The sequence below is a fragment of the Leptopilina heterotoma genome, unplaced genomic scaffold (assembly GCF_015476425.1).
Source record: "Leptopilina heterotoma isolate Lh14 unplaced genomic scaffold, ASM1547642v1 Lhet_177, whole genome shotgun sequence".
In the NCBI taxonomy this organism is placed as follows: domain Eukaryota; kingdom Metazoa; phylum Arthropoda; class Insecta; order Hymenoptera; family Figitidae; genus Leptopilina; species Leptopilina heterotoma.
The window spans coordinates 2,048,218-2,070,186 of NW_025110893.1; the positions used below are offsets into that span (position 1 = coordinate 2,048,218).

The 21,969-nt window shown below is 20.7% G+C and overlaps 1 protein-coding gene across 2 annotated transcripts in view; it reads left to right on the forward strand.

Moving 5' to 3' along the window:
* Window positions 1–21,176, forward strand: part of LOC122499803 — a 45,094-nt gene extending 23,918 nt beyond the window's left edge. The window contains exons 1-2 of one of the 2 annotated variants that reach the window (XM_043608321.1): window positions 2,927–3,289; window positions 20,100–21,176. In XM_043608321.1, the coding sequence (XP_043464256.1) occupies window positions 3,210–3,289; window positions 20,100–20,736 (717 nt within the window). In that variant the 5' untranslated portion in view covers window positions 2,927–3,209 and the 3' untranslated portion in view covers window positions 20,737–21,176. Of the gene's footprint in view, window positions 1–2,926; window positions 3,290–20,099 lie in introns of those variants that run through there. The other variant, XM_043608323.1, reaches the window with a different exon arrangement.
* Window positions 21,177–21,969: the final 793 nt, after the last annotated feature.

The window sequence follows — 21,969 nt, forward strand, 5'->3', positions numbered from 1 at the left end:
CAAAAAAAAAACACAACTTGCGCAAAAAAAATTATCGAACATTTTTTCATTTTTAAAAATTATAAATTTAGAGAAAAATGTTCAAATTTCAAAATTTTCTAAATTAAAAAAATCTTTTAATTTCGACATTTTCTAAATTAAAAAAAAATCGTTGAAATTCGTCATTTTTTTCAATAAAAGAATTTTTCAGTTTCAAAATTTTTTTTAAATTTAACTTGAAAAAATATTTATTTAAATTTAGATCCATTTTTTTCGATTTATTTCTAAATAATAAAAATAGAGAAATAAATATAGAATAAATAATAATAGAAATTCAGTTTAAAAAATTATCAGGAGAAGAAAATTTGTGAATAGAAATTGTACAAATTCTACAATTAACAATTCTGTAAAATTCCCATTAATATGAATTATTCTAATTTTTATATATTATTTAAAAATAATAAAAAAAACTTATTATCATTTGTTTAAAAAAATGAAAATCTATTATTTATTATTTAACATTAACACTAATATTAACATTCAGACATTAATCGTAATGACAAAAAATTAATCTAATTCTTCATTTTTTTTTTTTTTTTGCCTCTAAATATAATTTGCAATTATCGAAAAAATAGGGAAAAGTAAGAAAACTCTTTTTGCTCTGAATTATTATTAAACTTTGCAATTAGGTGAAAAAAATTTCGATATTAAGAAACGATTTCATTAGCATAGTATAAATACTCAATTTTCTAATCTCAAAGATTCATACAAAATATTTATTCTATTTAGATTATTTATTTTAAGATTTGTCTTTAGAATTTAGAAAATTTAGAAAATTGATTAAAAAAAAAAAAAATTTGGTACAAAAAATAATTTATAGAAAATTGTGAGAAGAAAATTTACAGAAGAATTTTAGTTAAAAACAATAAAAGAAATTGAATTTTAAAGCAATTATAAATTATTGCAAAAATTCAATTATTTTCAAAAGTAGAAAAATTTTTCTCCGAAATTCAATTATTTTCAAAAATAAATTTCAATTTTAATAAAATTCTTGGAAAAATTTCAATTATTTTCAAAAACTTTTCTCAATTTAATGATTTTTAATGTCTACTACTTTAATAAAAATTCACAAAAGAATTAAATTATTTTCATAAATAATAAAAATTTTACAAGAATTCAATTATTTACAAATTATTTTTGTAAATTATTATTCAATTATTTTCATAAATAATAAAATTCTTTCTTGAAATTCAATTATTTTCATGAATAATAAAACTTATAATAGAATTTCAATTATTTTTTATACAATTTTAATTGAATTCCTCGAAAAATGTAATTATTCTTAAAAATTTTATTAAAATTCATCAAAGAAATTCAAGTATTTTAAAAATTTTTGCTACAATTTATTTATTAGAATTTAAGTTTTATTTTCAATACAGTTTTAATTAAATTTCTTCAAAGATTTAAATTATCAAAAATTTTAATGCAATTTTTTTGTAACAATTCAATTTTTTTCAAAATAATTTTAATAAAATTCTTCGTAAAAATTTAATTAATTTCAAAAATTTGTCAAAATTCAATTATTTTCAATATCTAATATTTTAATAAAATTTCACAAAAAAATTCAATTATTTAAAAAGAAATTTTATGAAAATTCACAAGAATTCAATTATTTTCAAAAGAAATATAATTCTTCGCAGAAATTCAATTGTTGAAAGATTTACAAAAATTCTCGTCAGAATTTCAATTCTTTATAAAAATAATAAAATTCTTCTCCGAAATTCAATTATTTTCAAAAATAAATTTCAATTCTAATAAAATTCTTGGCAAAATTTCAATTATTTTTAAAAACTTTCCTCAATTCAATGATTTTTAATATTTACTATACTTTAATAAAATTTCACAAAAGAATTCAATTATTTACAAAAAAATTTTAATAAAATTCTACGCAAACATTTAATTATTTTCATAAATAATAAAACTTCCACTGGCATTGAATTATTTTCAAAAACTCTTATAAAATTCTTTGTTTGAGTTCAATTATTTTTAATACAATTTTAATCAAATTTCTCGAAAAATGAAATTATTTTTAAAAATTTTATTAAAACTTGTCAAGATAATTATTCAATTATTTAAATTTCTTTTAAAAAATTCTTTATGATAATTCAATTTTAAGAAACATTCAATTATTCAATAAGTTATTAATTTTTATATTTAAATAATTGAATTCTCGCAGAATTTTTTAATAAAAACTAATTTAAAAATAAATTTCAGTTAAAATTTTCCAATTATAATTGACTATTGAAAGCATTATAGCGTAAATTTTTAAAAATAATTGAATTTTAAAAATTTGAATTTAAAAATAATTGAATTTTAAAAACTTTGAAATTCGGAATTTTTCACTCTTTTAATTAATAATTATGTTGAATTAGAAAATAAAAACTTCAAATATATATTTAATGGAAAAATTTCAAAATAATCGAAATTTCGTAAAATTGAATTGTAAACAAAAGAATTTGAAAATTTTCAAACAACTTTTAAAAAATTATTTTTAAAAAATTGATTTAAAGAAGAATTGTAGATAAAAATTCTAGAAATGAAGAATTGAATCTAAATGATGAAAATAATTTTTGAAGAAGTTACAATACAGAAAAATATGGAATTGAACTAAATTTTGATTTCATTCTCGAATTACTTTTTAAATTCTAAAAAAAAAAATGCCAGTACATAATCGCAATCGGTGTAAAAAGTCTCTAGAAACTTTTTACGAAACTTTCCAGTAAAATATCAAAGGCAGGAAAAAAAACTATCAAAATCAAAGACACTTTTTTTTCTTGTTGTTGAATATTATTATAAAATGAATAATAATGTAAAAATTAACGTCTCATTAGCAATGGATGAGGGAAATGACAACATTAAAGTAACAGGCCTTCATTTTAAGACCGACAGTAACTCTCTGACCTGACAGTGAAACTGAACAATAAATAACGAGAGGAAGTGATAGAGTTCAATAATTTAAATCGATAGTCACTTCAAATTTATCCTTTCGGTATTAACTCTTTTTTTTTTTTTTTTCGTAATAAACAATTTAATCGAAAATAATTTTTTTTCCCTAAATTCTCCAATATTTTTGCCGCAAAGTAATTTTTTAAGAAAACTATTTTCCCATTAAAAATACAATTAGTTTTCTTTTTCGTTTCTTCGTAATAAGAAAGAAGAAATTATTAACGATGAGTAATTCTTCGGGCAGAAAGGAGAAAATGGAATTGCCTCATCTGCTCGTTAATTGTGTGTCAACGAATGGCTTCTTGTGAGTCTTTTTTTCTCTTTCATTTAAATTAAAATCTTTATAAAAATTATCTACTGGCAATTCTCGATTGTAAAAGTGACAAGGTAAATTTTTAATAATATAAAAACTTGTTAAAACTTTTACCGCATGGACTATTTTTTCGATAAAAAAAAGCGAAATTTAACCGAAAAGTTGAAAGTTACATTTTTAATTTAAAAAAAAAATTAATTAATTAATAAAAAAGAAAAAAATTAATTTAAAAATGTCATTTTTAATTCAAATTTAAAATTAAGTTAATATTTCAAAATCAAATTGAAAATTAATTTTTAAAAAATTAAATTAAAAATTATAATTTCACAATTGAACTGAAAATTACAATTTTATTTATTTAAAAACAGTGTCTTTTAGTTTTACAATTAAATTAAAAATCAAAATTTTACGAGTAAACTAAAGACTACATTTTTATAATTAAATATATAAAAAATTAGAATTATTTCCGAATGAAAATTTCTAATTAAATATAAAAAGTTACAATTTCCAAATGAAAATGTTTAATTTAATTTAAAAAATTACAATGTCCAAATGAAAATTTTTAATTTAATTTAAAAAATTACAATGTCCAAATGAAAATTTTTAACTTAATTTAAAAGTTAAAAATTTCAGAATTGAAATTAAAAATTCCAAATTCCAAATTAAATTAAAAATATCTGAAAATATTTAAAAGTTTTAAAATTATTGTATAAACTAGAAATATTTTTAAATAGATTTGAAAATATGTTAAATTAATTTAGAGAAAAACTTGTGATTCATATTTATTTTTAAGTTCCCCTGTCAATATATATTTTTATGCAACGAGAAACTTAACAACTAATTCTCCCTTGTAAAAATAATTCCGACCAATACAGAAATAGTAATTGATAAAAAGGGGTCGTTAATTGATCTCTATCCTGTCTCTCGTTATGGAGATTATTTTTTCACAGCATTAAAAAAGCTACATAGAAATTAATTCAGGGAAATTATTAATAAAAAAAAGAATAAACAAACAAAAATTATTTCAAATTTTTTTTTATTTTATAGAAACTTTTCTATTTTTTCTATATTTATTCCATTTATTTATTTAATTAATTAATTTTTTATTTCATTAATAAAGTTTCTAGTTTTTCCGTTTATATTATAATTTTAAATTTTAAATTAATTAAAATCAAAATTTTCATAGAAAAAATTTTATTTCTTCGATTTATTTTGTTTTATAAATTAATGAATAAAATTATTAATTAATTAATTAATTTAAGATTTGAATGACAACTTTTCTGGTTTTTTCCTTTTTATTAATTATTAAAAACTACAAATTTTCAATCAAAAAAATTTATTTTCTTCGTTTATTATATTTATTGATTTAATTATTTATTGTTTATTTATATTTATTTTATTTCTTTCAATATTTAATTGTTTTTTAATGAATTTATTTGATTCTTCTGATCCAAATCAAAATTTTACTGCTCGTCGATATTTCATAAATACAAAAAAATTTTTAATTTTGTTACCTTTATAATTAAAATTTAATTTAAAAAAAAAATTTATTTTTCTACATAATGTTTGAGAAAATTGAAAAATGTTACAAAAGAAAAAGTTGCTCTTAATTTGATCTCTCCAACTAGATGTCATTGACTCGAGAGAACTCTTCTCAATCGTTTTAAAAACACTAAGTGCGTTCTCTCAGTACAGTCACGTTTTCAATTCAATCAAAATAGTAAAAATAGAAAAAATCTGAAAATAAAAAATAAAAAAAAAATGTTTCAGAAAAAAATTAAAATAGTAAAATAGGTAAAAAGTTCCCAAAGTGAATTTTTTTCTCTAAATAAAACAACCCACATTTGTTTTGATTCTAATAAAAAAAGATCGAAATGAATTAGTTTCGATTGGGATTGTATCTTTAATTTTTTTTTTTAAATGAAATCACAGAAGTTAGAATGGAACACGTGCGGCTTATTCATTGATACACGAAGTGTCTGCGTGATAGAGTAAGATTTGGCACATTGACTATTTTTATTTATTTTTTTTTATTTTCGTTTCCTAACGAATCGACATATTTATCAAAAATAAAGATTGATTGAAAAAGTAATCGATAAAAATAAAAATAACTTTTTTTTTTTGACAAATTATGTGGATCTTACTAAACCCCAAAAGAGACAGAAAGAGTAACTGATTAAAAAAAATCCTTTTTTAAACCGTAATTGAATTATTAATAAACAATATATGATAATAAAAATCATAACACAATGGAGTATTATTGTCTCAGAAAATTAATTTATGCATCTTTACCGTATTTTGTTTTATCAGTTCAAAAGTTAATTATTCTTTCGACTGAACAAAGTCTTTTTTAATCATTTAAGCAGAGCGTGTCCGTTGAAAAAAAAAAAATATATATATATATACAATATTATACGATTACAAAAAAAAATTATGTTCTCAATTATTCAAATTTATATCATTAAAGGAAAAAAAAGAAACATTTTCGTTACAAACTTTTTGATGCGATAAAAAACACACGTCATATATCCAATGGAATTTGGATTCTTTCAATTTTTTGAACGGGATTCTCAGGATGATTCAACATAATTTGCAAATCAACCTTTCTCTCCTATACCTGAAAATTTGCGCAATAAGGGAAAAAAAACACGTTTCTTTTACGTATTACATCGAGATATTTTTGATTGTTACAAAATTAAGAGACGGAGAGAGAAAAAAAAATGTTTATCAAATGATTTTTTTTATTTTCAATTTCATTACTATTAATGATAATTACAGAAGTTTATGCAACTATTATTGATTATTAGTTTCTGTTGGTTTTAATTACGGTTGATCGTAACTATACTATTAATGGTGATTATCGTTAATTTTAGGTAATAAAATAAATAAATAATATAAAGAATTAAAAAAAAAGAACAAATACTAAAATTAATAAACAAATACTAAAATAAATAATAATATAAACATAAACAAATAACAAAATACGTAAACAATTAATTGAACAAATAACAAAATAAATGAACAATTAAACAAATAATAAAATAAACAAATACCAAAATAAATAAGCAATTAGATAAATATAAATACAAAAATATATTTATATAATTTTGTTATTTATAAATAACAAAATAAATAAACAATAAAACAAACAATTAATCAAATAAATAAGCAATTAAATAAAAAAGTAATACAATAAACAAATAACACAATATATAAACAATTTAATAAACAAATAGTAAAATAAACAAATTACAAAATAAATTAGCAATTAAATAAACAAATAATAAAATAAACAAATAGCAAAATAAATAAGTAATTGAATAAATAAATACAAAAATATATAAATAAAAAAATTAATTAACAATAAAATAAACAATTAACAAAATAAATAAACAATTTAATAAACAAATAGCAAAATAAATAAATAATTGAATAAATAAATATAAAAATATATAAATAAAAAAATTAATTAACAATAAAATAAACAATTAACAAAATAAATAAACAATTTAATAAACAAATAGCAAAATAAATAAATAATTGAATAAATAAATACAAAAATATATAAATAAAAAAATTAATTAACAATAAAATAAACAATTAACAAAATAAATAAACAATTAAATATAAAAATAGTACAATAAACATAGAACAAAATATATAAACAATTAAATAACTAAATAGCAAAATAAATAAACAATTAAATAAACAAATAGAAAAATAAATAAACAATTAAATAAACAAATAGCAAAATAAATAAACAATTAAATATGAAAATAATACAATAAACAAAATAACAAAATATATAAAAAATTAAATAAACGAATTACAAAATAAATGAACAATTAAATAAACAAATAACAAAATACATAAACAATTAAAAAAACAAATAACAAAATAAATAAACAATTAAATAAACAAATAACAAAATAAATGAACAATTAAATAAATAATAAAATATACAAATAACAAAATAAGTAAACAATAACATAAACAAATAACAAAATAAATAAATAAATAACAAAATGAATAAATAATAAAATAAATAAATAAATAATCCGATAAATAATTGTTTGAACCACTGGTTTTAAAGACTAGATTTAATTCCAATAGTAATTGATCAGTAACATAATTATCTTCACGCTCTCTGTCTCTCAAAAACATTGTTTTAAAATAAAAAAATCCTATAAGACAAAGGAAAAAAAATTCGCAGAAACTGTCAAAGTGATTTTAAAATTCTACAATATGCGTGCTGATATATATGTGTATATTGACTCGAGGTGAAATAAAAATTAAGAAGTCGACACTGCTTATACCAACAACTCTTGCGACGGGAATGTGCAAGTTGCTTGGAAAATTGAATAATCCTATTTCGTAATCGCACTTCGTAATGAACCTTATAACTCCGCCATTTCACCTTTCAGAAAATTCTAAAGTTTAAAAAAAAAAAAAAAATTATGAATTTCGAATTCAAATTTTATTTTACTTTTTTGTCTACCGAAAGTTTTTTTTTAAAATTTTATTTTAAAATATTCACGGTACTGTATGTGATTATTATCATTAGGTAAATATTTGGTAAATAATTACAATTAATTAACGAATGATTATAATTATAAATTGTAATTATAATTATTAATGAATAATTTTAATAATTTAATTAATGAATAATTTAAATAATTTAATTATTGAATAATTATTATTATTATAATTTATTATTATAATTATTTAGTAAATAATTATTATTATTTAATGAACAATTTTAATTATTTAATGAATATTTATAATTATTTAGTGAATAATTATAATTGTTTACTTTCGTATAGGTAATAAGTAAAAATAAATATAAATAAATTATAATTGACAAGTATTTAGTGAATAATTATAATTATTTAATTACTAATTACAATTATTTACTTTACTAGAAGTAATGATTATAAATAAATATAAATAAATTATAATTCATAATTATTTAGTGAGTATAAAATAATTAACAAGTAAACAATAGTAATTAAAAAAATATGAAATAATAATAATAATAGTAATAATAATAATAATAATTAAAAAAAAATAAAAAAATAAAAAATAGGCCTAGTAAATAAAATAAATAAATAGTAAAATAGACCTTTTCATTATCTTACAAATGAATATTTAATACGGTCAAACAAACAAAAAATCACTAATAATAATAATTATTATTATTATTTATTTTCACTGTCAACCTAAAAGTATCAATTGCAACAAATTGATACCAAAAATGTGGATCAAATCATAAGATGATCCGAATTTTTGGTAAAAATTTGATTCACTTTTGTATCAATAATATACTTTTAAAAAAAATTATGTTACATTAATTATAATTCATTATAAATAAATTATAATATTTCTTAATGAATAATTTTTTTTTGCAATAATTAAAAAATATAAAAACGAAGAAGTTTCGAGAACATTTTACAATTATCTTCAAGAAATAAAGTTATTAAAATCAAAAAAGTAAAATGAAAAAAAATTGAAATCATTAACATTCGTAATATCGAAAAAAAAAATTCTCATCCAAGCGTTTATGGAAATTATTTTGAAATTTATAACCCTTTTTTTAATCATTGATTTATTAATAAGCTCGCCTGCCTCAATTGGAAATTTATAACCATTCAGTTTTTCTATCAATTTTCTTTAAAAATAAAATTTTTGCCACTAATTTATGTTTCTTGTACCGTTAGAAAAACTTAACGTTTGTAAACAAAATTTATCTTTCGATAAAATTATAAATTTATATGCAAATTTTTTTTCCCCTTCTCCTATTTTTTCATTCTAGAAAAATTAATTAATCTCACACCTATTACTGTTTTTCTTATTCGTTTTAATATCCATATTTTTTGTCCCTTGACGTTTCTCACACGTGAAAAACACTTTAATTGATTAATTACAATTTTTTCTCCCTAGAATTCGCTGAACATTTAATTTTCAAATTATCACTTTTATAACAAAAGATAGAGAATTTTTTTTCTATAAAAATATTTTTTTTATAAAAAAATATTTCTTTTATAAAATATTTTGTTAAAAAAATATTTCTTTTTATAAAATATTTTGTTAAAAAAATATTTCTTTTTATAAAATATTTTGTTACAAAAATATTTTTTTATAAAAAAATATTTCTTTTTATAAAATATTTTTTTATAAAATACTTTTTATAAAAAAGTATTTCTTTTTTATAAAATATTTTTTTATGAAAATAATATTTCATTTTTATAAAATATTTTTTCCTAAAAATAGTAAAAAAAAATGGGAAAAAAATGTATACGCACTGTAAAATAAATAAATGTGAATGGGGAAAAAAAAATCTATTACGCTCGCTGATGTAAGAAAGTTGTCTAACGATAACTTTCAGTTCACATATAGTCATTAATGTGCACGAGTGTTAACCTTCTATACATGAAATCCCAGAATTAAATTACTTTTATGTTTTTCTGTAATAATTTAAATAAATACTATTTCAGAGAAATTTTGTACTGTACATGCGTTACGTTCTTGATTTAATTACAGGAATTAGAGAACATACGTATAATTTTTTTTTAGAACGCTTCAAAAAAGAAGAAAATTATGTTGATAATTGTCTAAATCGATTATAAAACTGTCGACATTTGTGTGACAGTAAACAATGTCATTTATGGCTGTTGCCATTAATGAAGTCTTTAGTCAGTCTATAATAAATACCGTCAACGGTAATTACAGATTAAATAATAATTATCAATAAATTACTGTATTATTATTATATTTATATTTTAAAATGTATAATTATGTAAATTAGTAATAGTAGTATAATAATTAATTAATTATTAGTTACCGTCGACGGTATATTAATAGACGGTAAATTAACTTACCGTCGACCGTAAATTAATACACAGTTAATCGACTTACCGTCGATGGTAAATTAATAGGCGGTTGATTGACTTACCGTCGACGATAAATTAATAGACGGTTGATCGAATTACCGTCGCGTCGACGGAAATTAAATGACGGTTAAGTAACTAACCGTCGACGGTAAATTAATAAACAGGTTATAATAGTTACCGTTAAAGATTTATACCGTCGACGGTAGTTAGAATCTAATATAGAAAACATTCACGGTGATTACCGTTAATATCAGTTACAATACACTTTATTTACGATCAACTGTAATTACAATCGATTACAGCTAAAATTTTTGTTAATTACATCTACTCAATATTTATGGTAATTACCGTCAATTTCAGTCAATATTGTATAGTACTTACCGTCGACGGTAGTTACTGTCGACTACAACCAAAATTTAAGTTAATAACTGTTAATTTTAGTCAAAATGTATGGTAGTTACTGTTGATGATATTTATACACGATTGCAGTTAAAATTTATGGTAATTACCGTCAATTTTAGTCAAAATTTATGGTAGCTACCGTCAACGGTATTTTCTATCAATAGAGAAAGGTAGATTATGCGATTGCATAATTGCATAATTTTTTAAAATCAAGTAGAAACATTATAATATTATGTTAATTCATGTTTTAAACCTTTTACAACATGTTTCTAGAGCGCATAATATTGCATAATTTTTTACTCACTGCATAATTGTACTCTTTTTGCATAATGATCGCATAATAGGCTCAAAATTTTCAAAATAGTGCTTTTCTTATTTAAAAACCATGAACTTTTTTTTCAGTTTCTTTATTTTTAAAATAAATAATAAATAAGTTTTTAAACTGTTAACTAACTTGTTAAATGTTATTGAAAAATTAAATAAATCTTAAATTTTAAAAAGCAGTAAGTGCTATATAATTATGATGAGTAAAATCGTTTCCGATCATTTTCCCGAATGTCTAATATTTATCAAATGTCTAAAATCTCGAATACTTTTATACAAAATTTTGTATGAAGATGTTTCCGTTGTTAAAATTTTTTTTTGGAATCTTAAAGAAACCACAGCAAAGATTTGTTTAGTGTTTGCCTCAATCAATTTCGTTTGGTCGTTCAAAAGTTATTTAATTATTATTATTTAATATCTGTTGTGTTAATAAAAATTTGTATAAACATAATATAAACAATTGTTTCGTTTTTTTTGCTGAATTAAGTGTGGTGGAAACATTTCTTTCTATGTGTAGATTAAAATTCCTGAATTTTATAGCAATTGTTTTACTTACTCCGAGAAAACTAAATTCTTACTTGGAGTCGCACATATATCCATTTCATAATAAAAAACAAAGAAATTTTTGGGTACATAAATCTTCGGGAAATTAGATTCGGGAAAAAGGTATTTGTAATTTTAGACATTCGGGATAGGACCTTTCGGGAAGTTGGTTTCAAAAAATAACCAGTAACCGTTTCAAATCAAAAAAAATTTTTCAAATGCAACATAATTTTGTAAAATGAACATTTTTTAGCGCATAATTGAAGCAGAATTCTTTTTAATTGCATAATTCTGCATAATCATGCTCATTTTAGCGCATAATTAACGCAGAATTAATTTTTTGGTCGCATAATTCCACATAATTGTACACAATTTAAGCGCATAATTCCGCATAATTGCGCACAATTTTAGCGCATAATTAGAGGGACTCAAAATGCATAATCTACCTTTCTCTATCTATCAATTATTTAGAAAATTATTAATTACTTCTGTCTATTGTTAATACAATTTATTATTACTTTCGTCGATACTAGAAACTATATATTGTAGCAAAAATTTTGATAATTACCGTCAATTTTAGTTACAATATACGGTAGAAAATCTCGACGGTATTTTCTGTCGATCTCTGTAAAAATTTATGGTAATTACCGTCTATTTTAGTCACAATTTATAGAAGCTACCGTTGATGGTAGTTTTGTATCGATTAAAGTTAAAATTTATGGTAATCACCGTATTGCAACGTACGGTAATTACCGCCAATGTCAGCATGTACAGTACCTACCGTTAACAGTAGTTACAAAAAATTGCAAAAATTTATAATAATTACTGTCAATTGTAGACAAAATTTATTCCAGTTACCGTCGACGGTATTTACAATCGATTTTCGCCTAAATTTATGGTAATTACCGTCAATTTCAGCCACAACAAATGGTATTTATCGTCGACGGTAGTTCTTGCCAATTTTACGCAAAAATTATGATTTCTTTATCATTACGATTAAAAGGTTGAAATTTTACCTACCGTCGATTGTAATTATCATTAGTCACCAACAAAATTTATGGTAACTACCGTCAGCGGTAGTTATAATCGATTTTAGCCAAAATTTATCATAATTACGGTTACAATAAATTTTTGTTAAAATTTACGTTTAAACACAGGGTATTTACCGTCGACGGTAGTTCTTGAAAATTTTACGCAAAATTTATGATTACAAATTTGTTGAAAATTTACCTACCGTCGATTGTTATTACCGTTAGTTACCGTCACAATTTATGGTAACTACCGTCAACGGTAATTATAATCGATTTTAGTCAAAAGTTGTCATAATTAAGGTTACAATGAATTGTTGGCAATATTTTATGGTTAATTACCGTAACAATTTCAGTCATAGTTTACGGTAACTACCGTCAACGGTACTTAAAATCAATTTTATTCAAAATGTATCATAATTACAGTCAGTAATTAACATTTATCGCAATTAAAATGCACAGTAATTATACAATTACACGTCAAAAATTAAAATCGATTACAAATAAAATTGACGCTAATTACAATCGACGGTAGGTAAAATTTCAATATATTCCAATTTCAATATTAAAATTAATACGAGAAACCTTGAAAAAAAAAGAACATAAAATGAGTTGGATCAAGGTCCACTTGTGACCAATATTTGAGTATCAAAGTCCAATGAGAAAGGATCCGGACATAAAAAAGAATTCGGCACGTGTTCACGAAATGTTGACAGTTGATAAACAAAACGAAAAGACACATTTTTTGATGCGAATGACTTAATTAATTATCCATTATTTATTTATTTATGAATTTAATATATAAATTAGATGGAAATGAAATGCAAATAAGTTTTGTTGCGTTGATTCTTTAATAATGTAACTACGTTTTTCCCACTTACGTCAATGGCCTTAGAGAAATGCAAAGGTATTTCTTTGGTCAAACAATCATTTTATTTAAAGGAGAGTTTATTGTTTATATGGTCAAAGGTCTACAAACCCTCGCGTGGAATTAATTAAATTACGTAAAATTTTTCAAACGCTTTACAATTGTATTCATTCACACATTCAATTTTTTTTTCGTTTTCCTTTACTAAAAAAAAAAAAAAGAAAAAGAAACATTTGCATACAATATAGTCAATTATACAAAAAGGGGGTTAAAATATTCATTTCCTCCAGACGTATTTAGATAACGAGGAAAATTTAATAATATCGTCTCAAATTATTCCCGGAAATAAATAAAATCAAAACATTCTTCTTTGTAATTAAAATTTCTCTACAATAATTATAAAAGAATATTTTAGTCTAATTAAAGGTTGTTTTTAATTATTACTTGATTTATTATTTATATACATAAATAATAATAGGAAATAATGAATAATAAAATAATAATATTTACATATTTTATATATTGTTATTATTGTTTATTATTATTATTTATTATTAATTTTTAATTATTATTTAATTATTCAAATTTAATATTTAATAATATATTTATATCACAGATATTTTAATATTATAATTATTAATTAATAAATATAAATAAATAAATACAAATATAATAAATATAAATATATTAATTACAACTATCATAAAATAAATAAATTATTTAATTTAAAATATTTAAAAAAGAAATTATTGTTTTCGAATAATTTTACAATTTAAAATATTTGTAAATAAAAATAGAACATTTTTTTCAATAAAATTTTTTTCTTTATTTTCTGAAAATTCAAAAATTTTCAGTTTCATTTTCAATTAAATTTTCTAATTGACAAATATATTTTATAAACATTTTTTTCCTTTATTTAAAAAAAAAACACTGAATTTTATTAAAACAATAAAATTTAAATTAAGAAATAGAATTGATGCAAATTATTTCCTTACGAAAATTGAGAATTTTCTATAAAAAAAATATTAAAAGATGAGAAAATCTAATGTTTTTCTTCCCAAAAGAAAAAAATGAGTTTGTGAACAATATTGTTATTGAGAAATAAATTAATTACTATATTATTAATGTGGAATATAAAATTTTATAATATATAATATTTTAGTTTAATTAAACATTGTTTCTGAATTTTTTGTTTCGCTTTTTTATCCTTCAATGAAATGGACATTGAATTTAAAAGAAAAAAATGTCTTAAAATAATTCTCGTTATTTTCCTAAAACAAAAACAAAATTAAATTAGTAATTTAATCTATTTTTATTCTAATTAAAGATTATTTCTGAATTTTTTGTCTTATTTTTTTTTTTATCTTGCAATGAACTTGACATTGAATTGAACAAGAAAAAATTCATAAAATTATTCCATAACTTTTCTTTAGAGGAAAAAGAAATTAAATTACCAATAATTCATTTCTTTCTTTCTTTTTTTTTTGTTTAAATAAACAATTTTAGAATAACATTGAAAACTTTTGTATATTTATAAGATATTTACAAAAAGAAATAAATCTTTAATTCAAATTTATCTTCGTGATAATTAGTATTCAACTTGAAATTATATTTGTGGAAAATTTTTTTTTCTTTTTTTTCACACGCCCATAATTGTTCTAGAAAAGTAAATTTACCTTTTTGAAATAATTCATTTTGCACATAACTCTTTTATGAATAATAATAATAATCTTACGGATTCCGGTTATTTATTTTTTTTGTCATTTAATGACGTGCGAAAGACTTTTATGAATTAGTCTTTAAAAACTTTATTTTATATTCTTTGCAGACATAAATTAACAAATTGATTGTTGCCACAGTCTCTTAAATAGTAAATCGTGCGTCAATTGTTGAATTTGTTTATTTTTAAGTCATAGCAAATATTTTAGGTAAATGACAATTTTATTACTTTTTAAGAAGGTAAATTGTAAATTTTTTTTCTTTTTTAAAATTTTTCCTTCTTCAAAAGGAAGTGAAAATTCATTATTAAAGTCAAATTTCCAACGGAGTTTATAAAAATCTTTTATTAATTGCCTTCGGTCACAACCTATGCAAATTTTAAACATAAAATGGCAAAATGCTTTTTGTTGCAATAACGACGCATTTAAAAAAAAAAATTGAAACATTTTTTTATTTTTTTTTCTCATAATTTACTTGTTTAGTTTTTGCAATTTTCAAACAATTCTAATTTATTTCTTCATACAAAAACGTTAATTTTTAATAACAATTATTTTTTATATTAATAATTTTAATTTTATATTAAAGTATAATAATTATTATTAAAATTTTTTATTATTAAAATAATTATTGATTATAATTATAATTATTATTAAAATTGAATCATAAAAATAGTTCTTAAAGTAAAATAGTTATTAATAAAAATAAATTATTATTATTATTATAATTCATACACAATATAATTTTTTTCTATTCTAATATTATACAACTCTCAAAAATAGAATTAGTAAATTTTACTAATAAATTAGTGGAAATGACTATTTATTAGTAAAATTTACTAATTCAAAAGCAAAAAGTAAGTCTTAATTGAAATTAGTAAATATTTTTACAAATTCAAATATTTTTATTATTTTGAGAGAATAATATAAAAAATAAATAAGAATAAATAAAAATAATAATAAATTAAAATATAGAGACAATAATTATTAAAATATAATAATTTTTATCATACAATAATGTAATTATTAATACAAAAAAGCATAGAGTGCAATATGTATATAGGAGCGATGAAAAATTGAATAAAGTAAAGCGCATATATATTAGATTACGTAAAAACTTGAGGTTAAGAATTTAGGTCGGAAAAAATTAGTGTTTAAAATTCCGAAGCAGTAGTCTCGATTATATCGCGTTTCAGTTAAACAAAAAAAAAAAGAAAAAATAAGAAAAAGAATAATTAGGCTAATTTATACCATTAAAATTGAAAGGAAAATCGAATGTCATTAACGTTTATATTTGCTTTTGTTTTGTTCCGAGTTATGTTAATTAGTCCCAGAGAAATTTATCTTTCATCAAATATTGTTCAAGAAAATTGCTTAAATGATACTTTTTTTTCGAAAAATTACTAAAAATTTCTAGATTTTATTACAAATTGCTCAATAAATAATTTTATTTTGCAAAAATTAAATAATTATTACATTTTGGAGAAAAAATCAAAAATGCCAGAAATAAATATTTGCATCAAAATATTTTGCTAATATTTATTGGAATACAATTTTGCAAATTTGTATTTCAAATTGACTATTTTTCTGAAATTATAGATTAGTATTTTATGATTTTATTTTATAAACCAGTTTCTGAATTTTTAAATTCTATATGACAAATTGTCCAGAAGGATTCTATTTTTGAACTATTTGTATTCTGGCAATAGAAACTTGACGACAAAAATGACAAAAATTCCATTCTATATTTTATTTTCCTGACTTTTTCCTAATTTTCATCAAAAATACTTACTTCTTTTTTATCTTGCTAATGAATTGAATTCCTGCAAAAAAATTTTATTATTCATCAAAGAATTTCAATATTTATAACAATAATTTAATTCTTGCGAAGAATTTTATAAAAATTTTTAAATAATTCATTTCTTTCAACTAATTTTATGCAAATTCTAATTTAAATAATTGAATTCCAAACAAAATTTTTATTATTCATGAAAAGAATTGTAGATAATAAAAAACATTGAATTACGAAAAAATTTTTAAAAATATCATTAAATTTTACAAAAAAAAAAAAAATTGTATTAAATTTTTTTAGAATAATTGAATTTCTAAAAATAATTGAATTCTTGCAAACTATTTTATTAAAATTTTTTAAAATAATTGAATTTCTAAGAAGAAATATGTTATTTTTAAAAATAATTGAATTCTTGTGATGTATATTGTTATTTATGAAAATAATTAAATTTTACAAAGAATTTTATTAAAATGCCTCAAAATGATTGAATTTTCGGGAATAATTTTGTTATTTATCGATAAAATTGAATTCTTTCGAAGAATTATAATTGAATAAAATTGCATTTTTGAAGAATTTTATTAAAATATTTAAGAATAATTGAATTCCTCTGAAAAATTCTAATATTTTTGTAAATAATTGAATGATTACAAAGAATTAAAAAAAAACATTTTTTTAAATAATTGATTTTATCCAGGAATTAAAATTAAATTTTTAAAAATGATTTCATTTTTCTAGCAATTTGTGCGTAAAATTGTATTAAAAATAATTGAATACCTGAGAAGAATTTTATTATTTATAAAAATAATTAAATAATTGCAAAGAATTTTTAAAAAATTTTCAAAATTAATTGAATTTCTGAGAACTTTTCTTATTTAAAAAAAAATTGAATTCTTGCTAAGAACTTTTTCTATTAAGAAAATAATTGAATTCCCACAAGAAAATTTTTTGTTATTTTAAAAAAAAATTGAATTCTTGCTAAGAATTTTAGTATATTTACGAAAATAATTGAATTCCCGTCAAAATTTTTTGTTGTTCATTAAAAATAATTGAATTTTTATGAAAAATTTTTCTATTTAAAAAAATAATTTACATAATTCCAGAGAGAAAATTTTTGTTATTTTTTAGAAAATAATTGAATACCTGGGAAGAATTTTATTATTTATGAAAATAATTGAATAATTGTGAAAAATGTTATTAAAACGTTAAAAAAGAATTGAATTTCAGTGAAAAATGTTGTTATTTTTAAAAATAATTTAATACTTCATAAGAATTTTATAATCATTGTTTAAAATAATTAATTTCTTTGAAATATAATAATAATTATGAAAATTTTATTTTAAATAATTGAATTGTTGTGGAAAATTCCTATGGAAATTTTATTATTTCTGGAAATAATTGAATTTTGGATGAATTTTATCAATTTTTTTTTAAAATAATTAAATTCTTTTGGCAAATTTTATGAAAATATTAGAAATATTAATATTAAAATATTAGAATATTAGAAATATTAGATTTTGAAAATAATTGAATTTTCAGGATAATTTCGAAAAAATATTTATGTAAATAATTAAATTCTTGGGAAGAATTTTATTAAAATCTAACATAATAATTGAATTATTTCAACAACAAAAATTTTATTAAAATTGTATTTAAAATAATTGATTTTTTTCGAACAATTATTTTATTAAAATATTTTGAAAATAATTGAATTTTATTCATGTGAAAAATTCTAATAGTTTTGTAAATAATTGAATTCTTGTAAAAAAATTCTAATAATTTTGTAAATAATTGAATTCTTGTGAAAAATTCTAATATTTTTGTAAATAATTGAATTCTCCTGAAGAATTTAAAAAGAAACAATTTTTTAAATAGTTGGTTTTTTCGAAGAATTGAAATTAAATTTTTAAGAATAATTACATTTTTTGAGTAATTCCTGCAAAATTGGATTAAAAATAATTAAAATCCTGTGATGGATTTTATTATTTATGAAAATAATTCAATTATTGAGAAGAAATTTATAAAAAATTTGTAAATAATTGAATTCCTGAAAAGAATTTTATTATATTTATGAAAATAATTAAATAAATGCGAAAATTTTTATTAAAATGTTTAAAAGAAATTGAATTTCTGCAAAAAAAAATTTGCTATTTTCGATAATAATTGAATTCTTCATAAGAGTTTTATAAACTTTGTTTTAAATAATTAAATTTTTCGAAATATAACAAATAATAATAAAAATTTAATTTTAAATAATTGAATTCTTATGTGGAAAACTTTATTTGTGAAAGTAATTGAATTTTTCGTTGAATTTGTTTAAAATCCTATTTAAAAGAATTGAAATTCTTCGATGAGTTTTATTATTTATGAAAGTAAATTGAATTCTTGTTTAGAATTTTATCAAAAATTTTTTTAAAAAATTGAATTTCCACGAAAGTTGTTAATATTAGTGAAAGTAATTGAATTATTGTGAAGAATTGTATAAAAATTTTGTTAAATAATTGATTTTTTGGAAATTTTTTCGAAAATGCTATTCTAAATTAATTGAATTTTTGTGGAAATTTTATTATTTATGAAAAGAATTGAATTTCGGATGAATTAAAAAAAATTTTTTTTTTAAATAATTGAATTCTTTTGCGAAATTTGATGAAAATACTAGATATTGAAAATAATTGAATTTCGAATATTTTTGGAAAATAATTGAATCGTTTTAAAGAATTTGATTATAATTTATTCGAATAGTTTTTTGATTTCCAGTATTAGTGAATTTAAAGTAGTCGAATTTCTAAAATAAACAGAAGTAGTAGCTTTTAATGACTGAAATCTAAAAAAAGTATCTAAATAGTAGCATAACGTGAAAAGAATAGTAGATTGTAGGTTTTAGTAGATGGTAGGTTTTAGTAGATGGTACGTTTTAGCAGATGGTAGGTTTTAGTAGATGGTACGTTTTAGCAGATGGTAGGTTTTAGTAGATGGTACGTTTTAGCAGATGGTACGTTTTAGCAGATGGTAGGTTTTAGTAGATGGTACGTTTCAGCAGATGGTAGGTTTTAGTAGATGGTAGGTTTTAGTAGATGGTAGGTTTTAGTAGAAAAGTAGGATTTAGTAAATGAGTCCGAAGCCTTTAGGCTTCGGACTTTTCTACTTTGCCCATTACAATCCCTAACACTAATTTTATCCACATTTACAACAAAAAGAAAAGAAATAAATTTTCCAAACTAATAAATATGTTTATTTTACAGAACCAGTTTGCGGAAGATCGCAAGGCACGAGGAGCCAGAGTTCAGTAACGCGAGCATTCTCAACAGTATGGAGAAATTTGTACGAACGGTGAACGAGATGGAGGATACAATTCTCGTTCCAAGTCGGCTATTGGATCTCGTTGTTGGCGATTCAACGGACATTATTTGCGAAAAGGGCAAGAGTGGCTCAAACATCAAGGACACAATGGCCAATACAGATCTCTATCGACTCTACAATATCGTGAATAAGATGAAAGTTGAACTTCTCTGGTCGCAGGAGACACTAAAATCGCAAGTTGATCTTGAACGTGATGACATTCAACGAAACAAAAGTCAAACACAATCGGAGAATGGCAGCGTTCGTTTGGGTCATGCACGTTGTCCAAGTACAACATCAATGCAAAGTGTACAAAGTGCATCGTCAATGGTATCAAGTTCATCGGATTCAGAGTCAGATGCTGGCATTGAAAATGACTCGGGTCTTGAGACTGAGGAATATGGCGATCGTATGGCAACAATTGCCGCTGAAAATTTCCGACGTCACTTACGTGGTCTTCATCGTAGCATTGCTCGAATGACAGACGCTGCTGAATATCTAACTCTTCGATATCAAGCCGATATTGGAGGACAAGTCTGATATTCCAATTTCTTCTCCCCATGTCGATCCTTCATTACCTCATTCGCAAAACATTCTCATCATCCTCTAATTAATTTCTAACGATTGTTAAATATTTGTAACGACAAAAAAAAAACGTTGTTCGTCGAATCTTGATAACCAACTTGGAGAGCAGGAGATAACAAAAAAAAATTAGAATTACGTCCAGTTTAACGAAAAATCAAAAAAAGTCTCCTTGGTTCTCGACTACGAAAAAGTGTTCTTTAATTTTCAAGTCCCTGAAGTTTGCGTCGAACTAATTTCACTTCCTTTACAGGAAGAAGAGGAAAATTTTATACAAACCAAATATTATGAGTTGAACAAAAAAAAAACAAATGTCTCAGGCCCTAAATTTATTTGTTCCAAATAAAAATTTTATTCGACACAAATTGTCTGCTTGAACCAAGTAAATTTCTTTGAAATAAAAAATTTAGTCGCCTCCAAATAATGTTTTTTGACCCTCGAAAAAATTATTCCCTTTTCGATTTTTGCCAAAAAAAAAACTTTTCTATCAAAACGTTTTTTGAATAATAAATAAATAAAATAGTAAAAAAATGTTCAATTATTAATATTAATAAAAAAATAATTTTCTTTTATTAATAATTAATAATTAATAATTAATAATATTAACAAAAAATAATAAAAACAGACGCCAACTTCAGGGACCTTAAAATTCGAAAATAAAAAAGATTAATTTTTACAAACCACGATCTTTGGTTCGTTTCTCTTTTTCTTGAAATATAAAACTTCCTGACTTGCATGAATATAAAAAAAATAAAACTTTCATCTGAGAAATTTTCATGGAAAAATTTCAAAGATAAATTAACAAAAAAATAAGACTTTTTTTTGAGAAATAATGACAAATTTTAATTTTTAATAAGAAAAAACTATTGTATTACGACGATGATTTTAATTTCATCATTGTTAATAATTAATATTGTTAATTCACAAAATTGAACGCTTAAAAAAGTAAAAAAAAATTGAGACTATTTAAAATTTTTTGCTAGTCATTTTTGTTTTTCTTTTTTTTAATTTTATAAATATATATATAGAAAAATGCTTTAAAAAAAAATAATTTTTTTTTCGCTCTCAATTTTGGTGAAAAAAAGGAAAAGGACTATAAAGAAAAAATTGTAAAACACAAAAAAAAAGAATCTCGTTAGTTTTCTTTGTTTTTCGTTGAAAAATAATTGAAATAATTTCAATAATGTTCAA